Raw genomic sequence first — 15,627 nt, 5'->3', positions numbered from 1 at the left:
GCAATTTTATTGGAGACATGGTATTCACTGGAGGGTGAAAGAACAAGTTAAAAGTTGTGGTCAGATCTTTGGCCTAAATAACATAACCCACTCCACTAATTCAGTCAGTCTCTGTTGGAAAAGCAACAGCCTTCACATTCCTCTATGTTCATCAGCCTTGGAGTAAAAAATAAACAAGACCATCTTGACATCTTGAACCACACAGAATTATTTACAGTCTACCTTAGCCTGCTAAAGCACAGGGATAAATCAGAAATATGCCTGGAATTGCGAACGTTGCTGGTTTGAAATTCATGGTCGCATCTTGGATCGAGAGCTTACAAGTTCTGCAGTTCATCTCAACTATGACGAAGCTTATCTTCACTTTAACAAGTCAAAGAAATAATTCCAGAAATGCCCTGCTGATTTTGTCAAATTTCTTACCTATATCCTTGAGAGCTACCCAGCTTAAAAAAATTGTCAGAATTAAAGAAGAATGAAGGAAAATTTAGTCTGTCAATGACAGTTGTAAGGAGCAGTCTGTAGAGAAAACCCACTGTAATGCCCAATCAAGATGTTGTTATCGTTTAGGGAAGGGGCCGGCAACCTTTCAGAAGTGGTGTGCCAAGTCTTCTTTTATTCACTCTAATTTAAGGTTTCGTGTGCCAGTAATACATTTTAACATTTTTAGAAGGTCTCTCTCTATAGAGCTATATTATATAACTAAACTATTGTTGTATGTAAAGTAAACAAGGTTTTTAAAAGGTTTAAGAAGCTTCATTTAAAATTAAATTAAAATGCAGATCTTATCAGTTTAGTGCAGTGGAACCTCAGACCAGCAGCGAGGTGAGTGGGGCCGGCGGCTGGTATCCCAGGCTGGCAGTAGGCTGAGCGGGGCTGGCGTTCGGGACCCTGGCTGGCAGGAGCCAGCAGCCAGAACCCCAGACCGGCAGCAGGCTGAGTGAGGCCGGCGGACAGAATCCCAGACCGGCGACGGGTTAAGCAGCTCAGCCCGGCGCCAGTCTGGGGTTCCATCCGCCGGGGTCCTGGATGCTGGCCCTGCTCAGCCTGCTGCTGGCCAGGGGTTCCGTTCACCCAGGCCGGCAGCAGACTGAGTGGGGCCAGCGACCAGGACCCCAGCTGGCAGCAGCGTGCCAGTTAGGGTGACCAGACAGCAAGTGTGAAAAATCGGGATGGGGTGGGGGGGTAATAGGAGCCTATATAAGAAAAAGACCCAAAAATCGGGACTGTCCCTATAAAATCAGGACATCTGGTCACCCTAGTGCCAGTAAAAATTGGCTTGCGTACCGCCTTTGGCATGCATGCCGCAGGTTGCCAACCCCTGGTTTAAGGCTATATTATTATCCCTATATTATTATTTTGATTATTATATCACAGTGCAGTCCTTGGACAACAAAACAGTCCTCTTTGTGAGTGGCAGATCATTTGATTTGGCTATATTTCTGCAATATGCACAGGGAGGAAGGGGAAACATCTGAAGTTATTTTTATTTCTGTAAGTCTTCTGGTCATATAGCGTGAATGTTAGGGTGGGGCTAGTATTGTCTGGAGCCTGTCAGGGTCCTTTTGCATAGCCTCATTTCCTTCTTCCTGTTGCTAGGAAAGATAGTTAAGCATGAGAAACTCTTGTTTACAATACTGGACCATCCTGTTCAACACAGGGGCTCTTTTCCTCCATCTCCTTTTACAGACTAAGGGCCCCATCCTGTTCCCATTGAAGTCAATAGCAAAACACCAACTGACTTCAATGGAAAAAGGGTGGGTCCCCAAGAAACTCACTACGTCATGGTACTCTTGGGCAGGAAAAAATAAATAATCAATCACACAAACCCCACCTTTAAATATTTACAAAAATGCGTAAAGACGCAAGCTAAGAACTTCCTTTCAAGCAGATATTTTTCATGCTGCAAGTAGAGTAAAACCTCCCTGCTCATAACTCAAAGTACAATTGGAGAAGATCAGCAACCTAGAAAGCTCTTACTGGGTATCAAAAACATGTTATACATGTAGGTTAATAGCATTACAGATTAGCATACAGAAGCACTGGTGGTACACACTTTTTCCTTTTTCAAGAGGATCAGTATGCATGGTATGCAAGCAAGTACTTTTAGATTTCTATAGTCAGCGCCAGTATTATTCCATTGTCCAGTAGGGGCAGCTACAGTGCTGTTTATCAGAAGAGAAGCACTCAACTTCTGCTGGTTGTAAGGCCCCAGGCCTGAGAACAGAACATACCTAGCCTCAGATCTTGTTCTCTGTTGCAACGCAATGTACTGTTCAAATATCTCCCTGTACATTCTAAAACTGCTGGGTATGTCATTCAGATTTAAGATCTAAACAAAACAAAAAAGGTCACCTTCTGTATTTTAACTACTACTTAGAAAATGATTTTAGTGACAGCTGGTATTGCTCAAAAAAAACCTAGAACTCTCTATGTGCATAAACCAACGTAACATATCTGCATTTTTCAGACATTCCATTGGTGAAGAATGAGCAAAGAGAACTTGTTTTATTACATGTCATATAGGTCTGGGGATTCCTAGAGGTTATTGAATGCAGCTGATTTCAAATTGTTTTGATTCATCATAAAACTATCAGTGCAGGAGCATTGATAAAATAATAGATACATATTCTTTGCATATAATGTATTTCAGAACCTAATCTGAATATAGGAATCTTAACCTTAAGCAATGTTTCAGACAAGTTTTGAAATAACCTCTGGGCCCATCTGCTAAACAGCAGGCTATCCCACTCCTCCATACTTTAATCTGTCATCGAGTTTTTTCCTTTTATTGGAAATGCAGGTCAAGTGACTTAAAGGATACTGCTACCATCTGCTGCAACCTGAAAGGCAACATGGCAAACCAAACTGGTTGAATTAATGGAGGAACCTAATACCAATTATCTACGCTATGGACCAGCAATAGCCTGCTGGCCAGATGGATGCTGAATTAGTCAAACTTTGAGCTGCTGATAGATTTACATTCAGAGGCTGTTCTGCAATCTGTTTGACTATTATCTTCCCTCTAGTTCTCCACAAAACAGCATTAAAAATGTAACCTGACACTTGGTATCTCACTGCTTTGCTGCTGGGAATTTCTTGATCAGGCCAGAGAATTCAAATAGGTCACACTTACTCATGTCAAAAATGCATCTGTAATTGATGGCTAAGATAAAGATGCATTCCCTCAGCCCACAGACCCACACATTTTAAAAATTGTTGCCATATGATGTGGAAATCAAAACCTTCTGGCATATTAATAATTATTTATGTAGTGCCATAAATGTAGGTGGCACTGTAAAACTTGTTATTTTCTTTAAAAGAATAGAGTTAAAAAAAGATTTGTCACACTAATCGTAAATGCACTTTAACTTGTAGTACCGTGTTCATTAGCTTAATGGAAACACATTGTTCAGCAGCTTTACAATTATGGTAGAAGTGAGTCTTTGGTGAATAGTAACTATTTGCAAGAAAGAGGAGGGTAGTACTGAAATGTAACCCGACAACAAAAAGAATTTGTTTTCTATTTGTGCTAGAAATATAGCGGGGTTGTTTACTACTTGCTGGGGGAGGAGAGAGGAGGTGTTTCTTGAAAGAGATCAAAGGCTCCAATCATGACATCATGGGCTTGGGCACCACAGCACAGGAGGGAGTCATCTGGCTCCTTGAAGCCATCAGACTAATTATTGAGAACTTCAAAAGAAACTATATGCTTCCTTCTCCTGGGCACTTTTTTTTTTTTTTTGGTTTAAAAGACTGGTTTAACTATTTCAACTGTAGTGCCCTTTAAAAACCTCAAGCACAGCTCAATTACAACAAGCTCCTTTCCTTTATGAGTTATGAATTACAACTCTGACATTTTCACTTGGAATTGAAAGTCACAAATTCTAAGCAATCTAATAAAAAGCACGTTTCAAGAAAAGCCCCTCAGTCTTACTAGTCCAAACCAGCACCAGATTTTTCATAAGTTCAATAACCTACATTTTGCAAACTTGGCTATTGCCCTGGTATGTCACCAGCCACATAAGTTAATATTTACAGCCAAATTTCCAAACCAGTCAACTGCTAGTTTCCAGCACCTGAACGTATTTTGTGTTTTAAAAACACTCTTTTCCTAGTTAGAAAGAGATTTGAAAGTATTGCCAGCGACTATTAAAAAAAAACCAACAACAAACCCAAACACAAACTTTCTAACTCAGTAGATAACTGAGGAAAGAGGGAACCTAGTCTGGATAAGTAAAAGCCAACAACAATACTAATAAGACATTAGAAGTGGACTGAAACTTGATTCTGAATCTCAAACAAGCCAGAAAGGATGCACAGGATCTTAGATCATTAAGAAATACGCGTACCAAAATGCAAAGGGGGGAGCGGGAGTGGAGACACCGGGGAATTGTGAATAGTTAGTGTACGTGCCAAGATAAAGGTCTGCGCTGACAAGCCTCCCCACCCTTTCAACTCTGCTAGGCGCCCCTTCCTCTAGCACAACAAGAGCAAGAGACAGTACTGATCTAATCACACCCATGCAGCGAACCCATTTGCCTATCGATAATCTTCTCAAGCCGGATCAGGCTTGTTGCAACAGAAGGGAAATTTCCAGGTGTTTTAACGCAACCTCCACTCCTTCCCCTTCCCCAAACCCCACATCAACCCAGTCCCGCTGCCCGGACGAAAGTCATTTTCAACCCCCGCAGCATTAAACAGTAGCAGGACAACATACTGCAGCGATCGCAACTTAAAACCTGCTCGCTTTTTCTCTCTAGAGAGGCACAATGAAAAACTACGGACTTTCGGTGCCGAGGCAGCTGTGAAAGCCCACAGACGAGCAACTAACTAACGAGTGCAATAAGGACAGGCTCCCGTAACAGAGAGGGGGTCAGGATCTGGGTCCCCCGCCTGCCTGCCGTGGCTCTATGACCCGCTAAACACGAGTAACCGGCAGCACAGAGAGGCCAGCCGGACCAGCGGCTCGTGAGCTTATCCCACAGCTGGGCCACCACTGCAGGCGCGCAGGGACAGAGCTTACGTGTCAGAATCATGGTCTCCGGCGGCTCTTGGCACATCAAGGGCCGGGCGAAAGGACGGCACGCGCGGCCAGCAGGCTTCTTGGGCGGACCTCAGCGCATCTCCCCAGCGCCGCGCAGGATCCCGGCCAGCGCCTTCCCCAGCGTCACTCTCCAAGCCCTTCACTGAGCAGGCTGGCAACTGCAAGCCGCTCCGCTACCCCTCCGCCAGCGTCCCGCAGCCATCGCCCCCTCTCCCGCACTGCTCCCAGGGGAGCTGGCTGGGGCTGCCCGGCCCCCGCGCGCTGCTGACGGGTGAGGTCCGCGAACCTCCGCCCCTGCCTTGCCGCAGCGGGTGTGCGATGAGTTTGAAAAAGTCTTCCCTCCGCCCTGTCCCACATAAACTTCGGCATCGCGGCTGGGCAGCCGCCGGCCACGCCCCCTGCCGCCCCGCCCCGCCCGGTGTCTCTTTCACGGGGGGCAGGATTGATCATTTACCTTGTGCCTCAATTTGTCTCCTGCACGTCGGCGCCTCTCTTCCAGTCCCAGCTGGCCTGGGTGTCGAGACGTTCTGGAGAGATCCAGCTCCCCAGGGAGAATGCGCTCCTAGGCCGTAGGCATGCTCTGCTGGAGAGCTTTACATAGGGTCCCCAACCCTCAAGGATTGTCCCTGAGTCTCCAGGAATTACAGATTAATCTTTAATTAAAGATTATGCCACAAAATGAATCCTCCAGGAATACATCCAACCAAAATTGGCAACGCTAGTGTACAACCCCCTTCTTTATGAAACAGCTCCCTCCTTTGCACTGAGATGGGCATGGCCCTAGACCCTGGGCTCCAGGACTCCTCACTTTGGTGCGCCGCGTAGAGAAGGCAGCAGAGGAAATGCAAACTCCCAAACTGAGGTTTTCAGATGGAACCTAGCTCCAGTTTTTCAACAAAGCTCATGTTCCTCCAGTACCAACCCTGAGGTGGGTGTCTACAGCCCTGTCTGTACCAGGGAAAGTTTCTAAACATTTCCTATGGGTGGCAGCAATACAGGGGCCAGTCAGACATGGTAGGGCTTATAAAGTTCAGCTGTTTGGGAGCCTATAGCTGATTTATAAATCTACATAATTTTGGCATGGCTCAGATTTAGGGCACTGCCAACAGACAAGTAAGGATTAAAAAGTCAAACCTCCCTCCTATCCACACAGGGATAGACAACCTCAGTAAAAACACTCTTGCTCACAATGTTTGCAATCCACTGTTTTTCTCCAGAGGCTGACTACAAGCTGACTGATTCATCTGTTGTACGCTTGCCTTCAACTATTTTCCTAGGTCCTAACCTGTAGATATTTGAAATGTTAGTCATAGCATGAGCCATGGTCAGTGGGCTTTAGGGGCATTTCCCTGATAGCAACTGTCAAAAAGTAAAGGTCAACCAGTCAATGCTGCTTTAATTACTTGATGATATTTTCTAGTATATATATACACATATATATATTGTAACTTGTAATGACAGCTCACTATAGTGGAATATACTTTATTCTCTATTAAAAGAAACAATGGGCACAGCTCTGAAAAAATTGTTCCAATAAATGTAACTGTATAGGATAGTGCTGTTTGAGTTTCTGAGTATCGTGCGTATTCCTTGTTATCAGTGGGAGCTAATGTACAGTTTTTAGTTACAGAGGGGCATAAGCAGCAAAATTTGGATCCAGCTCCAAATCCAGGACAGTGGGTATGTTAGGCCCCAATTCTGGAATGAGCACCTGATAAAGGCGAGGATCCCACCGGCATTTCCATCTACATTCAGTCTTTGGCCTTATTGCCAAGACTTATTTTTTAAAAGTTGTCAATTAGGATGGTGCTTTCTGAGATGTGGACACCCATCTACCAGGAACTGGAGAGAGACCACCAAACTCATTTCATAGTGGCTACCAAACAGTCACTAGAAAGTCATAACTAAACTTGAAAGGCTATGTATCTCAATAACAATTTCCTAAGTCATCTACTCCCTTTTACATTTTCTCATGATCATTTAAATACCCATCTTTGGTAGACACATTCTGAGCCTTAAAATGATACAGAACATGCACAAGTACTTTGAGCAGTTGCAAAGCGATGAGCATATAAAAGAGCACTGAAATTTTGAAAATGTCTGCATATCATCAAAGACTGAGATTGGTTAATTTTATCCCAAATCAGCTTCATATTTTACATTAATTCTTGTTTTTTGAAGTTCCAACTGTTGTTTCAGCACTGCGGTCAGACAGATATAAAGTGTGGTTCCCGAACAGGCGATCTGCCTGAAGAATACCCATCTCTTTCAGCAAGCTGCTAACTGGTAAGTTGGCTATTACAGTGTTGTTTCTGGAAACCCCTACACTGTTCCAGATCATTAATTCACTTTTAGTCAACAAGAGAATGGTACTGCACTATATCTTCAAGCTTCACTTTTCACCCATTACTGGCTTTGTCAATTACCTCTTCTTATCTTAGTTAATTCCAACTCTTATAGGCTCAGTTGAATTTACCTGCATTTTTCGAATACTTCTTCTATGGCAGGAGGTTGTGAGTTTAAAATGCAGGTCTGGCCCATAAAACATGAGTCCCTTAGGGGTTCTGGTGCCCCTGATGTAATTTTTTCCACTCAGTCTTGAGGACACGACTAATGCAGGTAAGACAGACCTATACTACGTTTCCAGAGGGAATTTCATTTCCTGTTGTTGAACAGGCAAGGCAATGCCACTATAATTAGTTGTCCCCTCTTTGTTGGCTACACCTTTGAGCTTTTACAGGACAAGGAAATGACAGGGTTGGCATCGCAAGGATTGAAAGAGTATTGTACTTTGGCAGTCTGGCTTAAAGAAAAGAGAGAAAATAAGTTACTTCTGCAACAAGCCACAGAAAAGGAAAGAAGAATATAAAGTAGGTTACCTAGAGAGCCTATGAAAGGCCTTCACTTCTGGGAAAGGCACTGTATGAGACAACATTTTCTCAAATCTCAAATTTGTTAGCCTCTAAGGTGCCACAAGTACTCCTGTTCTTTCTCTGGGGTATGAGTGTGTGTATGTGTGTGTGGGGGGGGGGGCGGGGGGAGAGTGGAATCAGGGTTAGGCAGGTTTAAGAATAATAAAATTTTATTGATGTTCTTGTAATCTGTGAAATAGGCTGAAATGTACCTGTTGAAAGTTAGGGCTTGTCTACACATAGCAGTTGCACTAGTTTTATTTAAATTGGTTATAAACTGAATTAAGTTAAATTGGGCAGATCTCTGTGTGGTCACAAGTATATCTCTTTAGTACTAGTTATATTGCTTTAGCTTGCATCTGGAAGAAAACAGCAATGCTTAAATGGATATAAGGCTGATTTAAATTGATGTAAGTGTTGCACCAGTTGAACTACATTGGTTTTAAATGACCCCTTTAGTAAAATCATGTGTAGACAAGGCTAGGAAGGTACCATTCATAAATTAGAGTTATAAATGATGAAATATTTAGGGTCCAATTATGCAATTCTACATTAGCGAGCACTTACACAAGTACTCCCATTGGGCCTGTAGTACTTTTTTCATATTTATGAATGGCTTCTATAAAGAAAAAAAAGAGGTATCCTCTTTTCACCCATCTCACATGCCATGATCCTAAAATATATGTTGCACTCATTTAAAAACAAATAATTAATAATTTGTATTTACACAGCACCTTCCATCCAAAGATTTGAGGTGGCTTTACATACATGACTGGACTGAGCCTTGTGAGGTCAATAAGGCTATGTCTACACTGTCCCGCAGTTTGGAATATGGGGGTGTGGATAGCAATGCATACGGAAGTGCTGCGCTGTTAGGAATACATTAATGGGAATTATCACATCTGCAGCATCCACACAAGGGAGTTACAGTGCAGCACTTTGGGGTGCACTGCTATTCACACCCCCAAAGTCTGAACTGCGGGGCAGTGTAGACAAGCCCTCAGTTATTATCCTCATTTTACAGTTGACTAAACTGAGAAACAGAGCAATCAAGGGTGTGATAAATGAGGCAATTTAGGTGCCTAAACTCCAGAGTTAGGTGCCCAAGTTCCCACGCATGGCACCACTGTAAGCCACAAAACTCCCACTTGGCTGCCTAACCTTGTAGGCGCCTAAACTATGTGCCTAACTTTCTGCTGTAAAAGTTTTCTAGGTTCCTAATTTCAAGACCCTGGGGATTGCAGTCTGCTGCCCATGAACCAGAGGAAGACAGGTATTTGGCCACCTAAGTTGTGAGCAGGGCCGGCTCCAGGCACCAGCCAGCCAAGCACGTGCTTGGGGCAGCACCTGGTAAGGGGCGGCATATCTTGGAGTGGTGGGGGGCAGCACGGCGCTCGGTGGGGGGGTGTTCAGCAGCGTGGCGCTCCCCGGGGGTTTCGGCAGCGCTCCACGCGGGGGGGCTTTGACAGTGCGGCGCTCTGCGCGCGGGGAGGGGGTGTTCGGCGGCGCCGCACTCGGTGGGGGGTGTTTGGCGGCGCTCCGTGCGGGGGGGGGGGGTTTGGCAGCGTGGCACTCTGCGGGAGGTGTTCAGCAGCGCAGTGCTTGGGGATGTTCGGCGATGCGGTGCTCGGCGGGGGTTTTGGTGGCGCTCCACGCGGGGGGGGGTGTTCAGCAGTGCGGCAGGGGGCCGGGGCTGTTCGGCGGCGCGGTGCTCGGTGGGGGGGGGGGCGGTTTCGGCGGCGCGGTGCTCGGTGGGCGGTGTTTCGGCGGGGCAGCGCTGGGGGGTGTGTGTTACGGCAGGGTGGCACTTTTTTTTGCTGCTTGGGGTGGCAAAAAAGTTAGATCCGGCCATGGTTGTGAGTGGGGCCTGATCTCTAGATGGTCTCTGAGCACACCTACTGGATCAGGTCCCATTTAAAATTCAGCCAGAGGAAGAGGAGGAGATGGTTCCACTCCCTATCTTATAACTACAGAAGTTATCAGATGGGTACCATCTCCTCTGGCCATTTTATGCAGAGAGAGGCAGGTGCCTAACTCATTAGGTGCCTAAACCGCCTGATTCCTGGCGGTGGGTTCCTGTGCATGGCTCACAAGCAGAAGATAGGTGCCTCCCTGCAGCCTGGATTTAGGCATCTAGGGCAGAGTTTAGCTCACATTTCTCTCCTTGGCAACTCCCACTGGCTAGCTTAGGTGGCTCCCCACCTAGCGTGCTGGCTTTTTTCGAATCACATCACTCTCCTCCCATTCATTATATAGGAAGCCTAGGTGCTGAACATAGTGTTATTCCTGTGGTTTTTTTAGGCACGTAAAAGTTAGGTGCTGTGGCACTCAGCTTTACAACACCTCAGTCCCTTCTTGGATCCCACTCTAACTGATTTGCCCAGGTAACACAGAAAGTCTGTATCTGACCCAGATCTCCTGAATCCCTAATCTAAACCTTAGCCACAAGTTTACCATCCACTTCACTCTATTAGGGCTGGTCTACACTACCACGGTAAATCAATGTAACTCACACAACTTCAGTTACGTGAATAACATAACTGAAGTTGACATAGTTAGATCCACTTACCACGATGGCTATACTGCGCTGTGTCGACAGGAGAGCGTCTCCCATCAGCTTCCCTTACACTTTTTTTTTTTTTTTTAATGGAGATATCCTATCTCCTAGAACTGGAAGGGACCTTGAAAGGTCATCGAGTCTAGCCCCCTGCCTTCACCAGCAGGACCAAATACTGATTTTGCCCCAGATCCCTAAGTGGCCCCCTCAAGGATTGAACTCACAACCCTGGGTTTAGCAGGCCAATACTCAAACCACTGAGCTATCCCTCCCTTCTCAGGGAGGTGGAGTACACAAATCGATGAGAGAGTGCTCTCCCATCGAGTTAGCATGTCTTCACCAGACCTGCTAAATCGACACTCGATGCATCGATTGCAGCAGTGCTGATCTACCGGTAAGTGTAGACATGCCCTTAGTAATCATCATCACTTAGGCTTCGTCTGCACAACGGAGTTAGGTTGACATAAGGCAGCTTATGTCAACCTAACTATGTCAGTGTCTACACTACAGCCTTGTTTGCGGCTATGTAAGTGCTGTACTACACCAACATAATAACTCCACCTCCACAAGAGGCATAGGGCGACAGTGTCTGTGCCTGTTGGCTGTCATTCTTGTCAATTTCATGGCTCCATTCACTAGCAACAGGAAAAGAGATACTGTTTCAAGAGTAGGGGCATCATGAAGGAGAGGGATGCAGCAGTGAGGTTCTGTGACCTGCAATGTGCAGGAGGTCAGGCTAGATGATCATGATGGTCTCTTCTGATGTTGAAGTCTATGAATGAGGAGAGAAGTCTGGGAGCAAGAGGGGCATCAGGAGGAAATGAGAGCATAGAGGAAGGTGGAACAAGACTATTTAGTGCAGCATTTCTCAACCTGCAGCCCATGGGCTACATACAGCCCAGCTGTGTGCTAAAAAAATTCAAAATTTGCCACTCTGGTCCGGCAGGGGGTGGGGCAGGCTGAGGGGGGGAAAACGTCTTGCAGCCTGCACCAGCATTCCTGCCAACAGGGAACTGGTGAGTGCTGCAGGGGGTGGGAGAGTGGGTAGGTTTGGAGGGTTGGGGGAGGCTCTGGGAAGTAGAGGTTTGCCCCAGGTTTTAGGTGGGGCTCTGCTCCTGGCCCCTCTTCTCGGGTCCTGGCTGCTGGCCCTGCCTGGCACTCTGTACCTGGCCGGGGTCGGGGTCTAGGTCACTGTCCCAGTCCTAGTCCCGGCTCTGTCCCAACCCTGCGCAGTGGTGTTCCATCTCCATCCCAGTCCTATCTCCTGTGTGTGCTGGGGTCCGGAACTGGGGTCTGTCTCCTGCCCAGCCCTGCGCGGCAAGATCTGGGGTCCAGCTGCCTGGCCTGTGCCCAGGGCTCCACTCCTAGCCCCACTCTGGGCAAGGGCGCTAGGCATAGAGGACTGTGGGCGGTTTTAGGGTGGGGCGCGCTGTGGTTCTCAACCTGCGGCCCACTTAACACATTGTGGGCTGCATATGCGGCCCACAATGATAAACAGGTTGAGAACCACTGATTTAGTGCCTTGAAGGCAAGGATGAGGTATTTAAATTTGATTCAGTAAGAGAAAGGAAGCCGGTGAAGCAATCCCAGGAGGTTGGGGTGACATGGTAAAAATGTAGAAGTTCTGAGCGCTCTTAAGAATGATAACAAAGTTCAGCATGCTCACCTACAGTGCTGCATAATTAAATAATAAATTAATTAATAATGCTACATTATCAGCCTAAATAAGCTCCCCTTTTTGACCTGGAGAGCCAATCAACTACTCTGGGCTAATCTTAGCCCAGTCTTCATCCCCATTCAATCTCTGTAGTTACAGTCATTGTCAGGGCCAGTGGCTTTTGTGATTGGAATGTCTGCTTGCTAGGAACTGGACTGAAACCACCAACTAATTTCACATAGGCCACTAAGGAGATGCCAGAGGATAATCATCGACCTGTACTAGAGTTTTACTAGTAATCTGAAGGCTCTGATTCCATCCCATTATCTATTCTTGGAGCCATGCAGTCTCTTTGGTTTGCATTTTAACTTGGATTTCTATGACACTAAGTGAATGTATTTTCAAAGTTAAAAAGTGAGCATAAGTCTTGTATTAGCAGGAAAGCGTGCTTAAAGAGACATTCCACCTGAGGCATGGGTGTTTACCATACAGCAGCAGCAATAACACTGTAATCACTCATTTGTCTCTAAAGAGTGTTGTGGAATCAATAAAGGCACTGCCCTTTGTAGTTTAGGTTTAATATTTTTATCTACTTAATGCATCAGCTAATACTACTACAAAAAAGAGGCAATCTCATGGTAGAATCCTAGGCTGGTTCCTGATGAATGTACTGATTTTAAAGTCATGCTTACTGAAAAAAGCAAGATACTTGCTCAGTAAAGTGTTGTTATCCTTAATGCAATCAAAGAGTTCTGGATGGATGGTGAAGTAATTGTAAAGGCTTGCCCAACAGGCACAATTACTCACTTTAATAGGTGACTTCTCCTTCTGTTTGAACTGTATAAGGGAGTGATTCGTAGGATGAGAACTAATAAGAAGGACTTCATTGTCCTCTGTTTTCCCTCTAAGGCCCAAATGCCTTGATCGCTAACTGTACTATGGCCATCACTCCTCTTTTAAACAGCATGATACAGAGGAGTCACAATTTGCAATTGGTCATCTGACTTGCTGATACAAACACAGGATTGTAAGACACACGACTACAATTCTAAATGCTCGTCTTAATATCCTTTTAGCAATGGCATGATAGATTATAGAGCAGCTTCAGCTTGCATGAGATACCAGGCCTCTGGCTATAGACCTGGCTTCAGTGTGGTCTTGGGTCTTTAAAGGTTGTTTCTGAATTCTAAAGGACCCCAGTGTTGCACACTTTGTCAATGAAGTAACAACTTAATTCCAATTCTAAAGTATTTGATTTCGTTGAAAATTAATTATTTAAAGTGAGCAATAATTGTGCAGCCCTCTTTAAAAAGAAAGGTTACAATATCATTTCTTAGAAATGAAATACACTAAGAATGTCAGGCTTTCTGAGAAGGAAGATTATTGTTCCACATCACAGAGAATCTAAAATAAAATGCTATATGTTCTTGAATTAATTTTAACTAAGTAACAGTTATATCATACAAACATACGGTCTAGCTATTCTAGTATCTTGTCTCCTGAGATAACCCATAGAGACACTTCAAAGAAAGAAACCCATTATCACTATCCAATACTAAATACTGTGTGTGTGTGTGTGTATGTGCTTATTGTTTATTTCTGATCCCAGCTGTTGATCAAAATGAAACCTAGATTTATTTTTTTTACAAGTAAATCAATATGTTTCTAAACTTGCTCTGATACATATTAGGCATATAATTGACTACGTTTTAAATGTAGAGAAATGAACTCTTTTTGCCTGAGTTCAAATGTATTCAAACCCCATGAGTTCGAAAGTTCAGTCTGAACAAAAACAGGACTGGTTTCATGTTGCACTTAGGGCAGACTGTATAAAATAGAAGCAGCGAGGGGAGAGAGAAGGAAAAAAATGATGGTAATATAGCTTGAAAAATGAAGCAGATTTGGCAAAGTGTAAAATAAATACAGACTGACAAAAGGAGACGGAGAGAGAGAAACATTCTAAATACATTTTAACACAGAGGGCCAGATCCTCAGCTGCTCTAAATCAGCATAGATGCAATGAAATCAATGGAGGTATTCTGATTTATTCCACTGGCGTATCTGTCCATAATATTTTCCATATAGAATTCACTGATGCCTTTTTGAGTAGGTGATGGGATTCTTTTTCTCATAGCAGTGGCTTCCCTTTAGCTATGTTTTTTCATCAAAAGGTGGCTCACCCTTGGGAAAACTACAACTTAGTTTTAAATTTCAGGAAAATAAGGTTTGAGAACTCAAAATAGCTTTGTGAACCCAATACACAGACTGAGAATTGCACAAAAATTCAAACCTCTTCAAGGCTAGCTCATCCTACTTCATAGGAAATGCTGCAGGAGGCAAGTTAGAACTTTTAACCTAGGATAGTCAATTATTTTTTTGTCAAGGTCCAAATGTCTTGGCTAAGGTATAGTCAAGGTCCAGACTCCAGAGAAAATAATACAAAAAATAACAATATTGATAATAAATAAATACATTAAATAAAAAGATTTTGGGGTCCGTTTAAAAGTGCCTGGTGGTCTGGATTTGGCCAGCAGTCTGCCTGTTGACTTCCTAGCCTATAATGGAGGCCAAAGGATGGAGCAAACTTTATAGCTCATGGAACAATAGTCTCCACAGATAACAGATGAAACCCTCCTTGGTCGTGCCAAAAAAACACAACAACCTCATCTATTTTATTGGTGAAGACAACAGTTCATAAAGCAGACTCTGCACCTGAAATTATCAGGAAAAATCCCTGGGTTGAATTCTCAACCCCACCCAAGCTCTACTTGTGTGTAGAGAAGGGGTCTGCAGGGAGATGGTTTTGGCTTCATGATTCAGCACCAGCCAACTGGAGGACAGATGTAGTGGAGCTTTGCTCTGCCACATCCCTTCTCCACCTCTACCATGTGCACTTCCTCCCTGTTTGCCAGGGATTGGGGATGGGGGTGGTGAGTGCAAGAGCTGGCTTTGCCAGCCTTATGCCTGTGGAATTTATTTGTACAAGGGGAGTTCTCCATTGGCAAGCTAACCCTACAATCTGTCATCTTCTACACGAGTGGTGTAAAGTAGACTAAGTGCACTGAAGAATCCAATGCTGAATTACACCTTTCTGTGAACACTGTAATGCCTTACTTCTCAATTCTGTGAACACTTATGCATGTGCGAAACGTGATTCAAATAAATAACACACATTCATAAGTATTTGCAGATTAAGGCCTTAATTATCAGGAGAAAACAGAAGGCACATTATTGTAATTTTATTTCACTTCCACATCCATTAGAAAGAAGATATTAGATTAGTGCCATTAAAAAGCCAATGAGGAAATTAATAATGATATAATCTTGATCAACAATTTAGCTACCAAAAAGGTTTGATAATACAAAAGTATCTGTATGTTGAAGTTCACGGCATTTCATACATTGTAACTTAACTTCTATCTAAACTTGCTTCATTTTATACAACAGTTTTATA

The 15,627-nt window shown here is 44.3% G+C and overlaps 1 protein-coding gene across 7 annotated transcripts in view; it reads right to left on the bottom strand.

Moving 5' to 3' along the window:
• DLC1 (DLC1 Rho GTPase activating protein) overlaps positions 1–15,627 on the bottom strand; it is a 391,881-nt gene that overhangs the window by 47,560 nt on the left and 328,694 nt on the right. The window contains exon 1 of one of the 7 annotated variants that reach the window (XM_024101736.3): positions 5,502–5,647. The exons of 5 other annotated variants lie outside the window; for them this stretch is intronic. Coding sequence is in view for 1 of the 2 variants with exons in the window: in XM_005299152.4 (XP_005299209.1) it covers positions 5,027–5,063 (37 nt within the window). In the remaining variant the exon portion in view is untranslated. Of the gene's footprint in view, positions 1–5,026; positions 5,445–5,501; positions 5,648–15,627 lie in introns of those variants that run through there. One more of the 7 variants, XM_005299152.4, reaches the window with a different exon arrangement.

Source organism: Chrysemys picta, chromosome 5 (genome assembly GCF_011386835.1).
Source record: "Chrysemys picta bellii isolate R12L10 chromosome 5, ASM1138683v2, whole genome shotgun sequence".
NCBI lineage: Eukaryota > Metazoa > Chordata > Testudines > Emydidae > Chrysemys > Chrysemys picta.
This window is presented reverse-complemented; position numbering and strand designations above follow the sequence as displayed.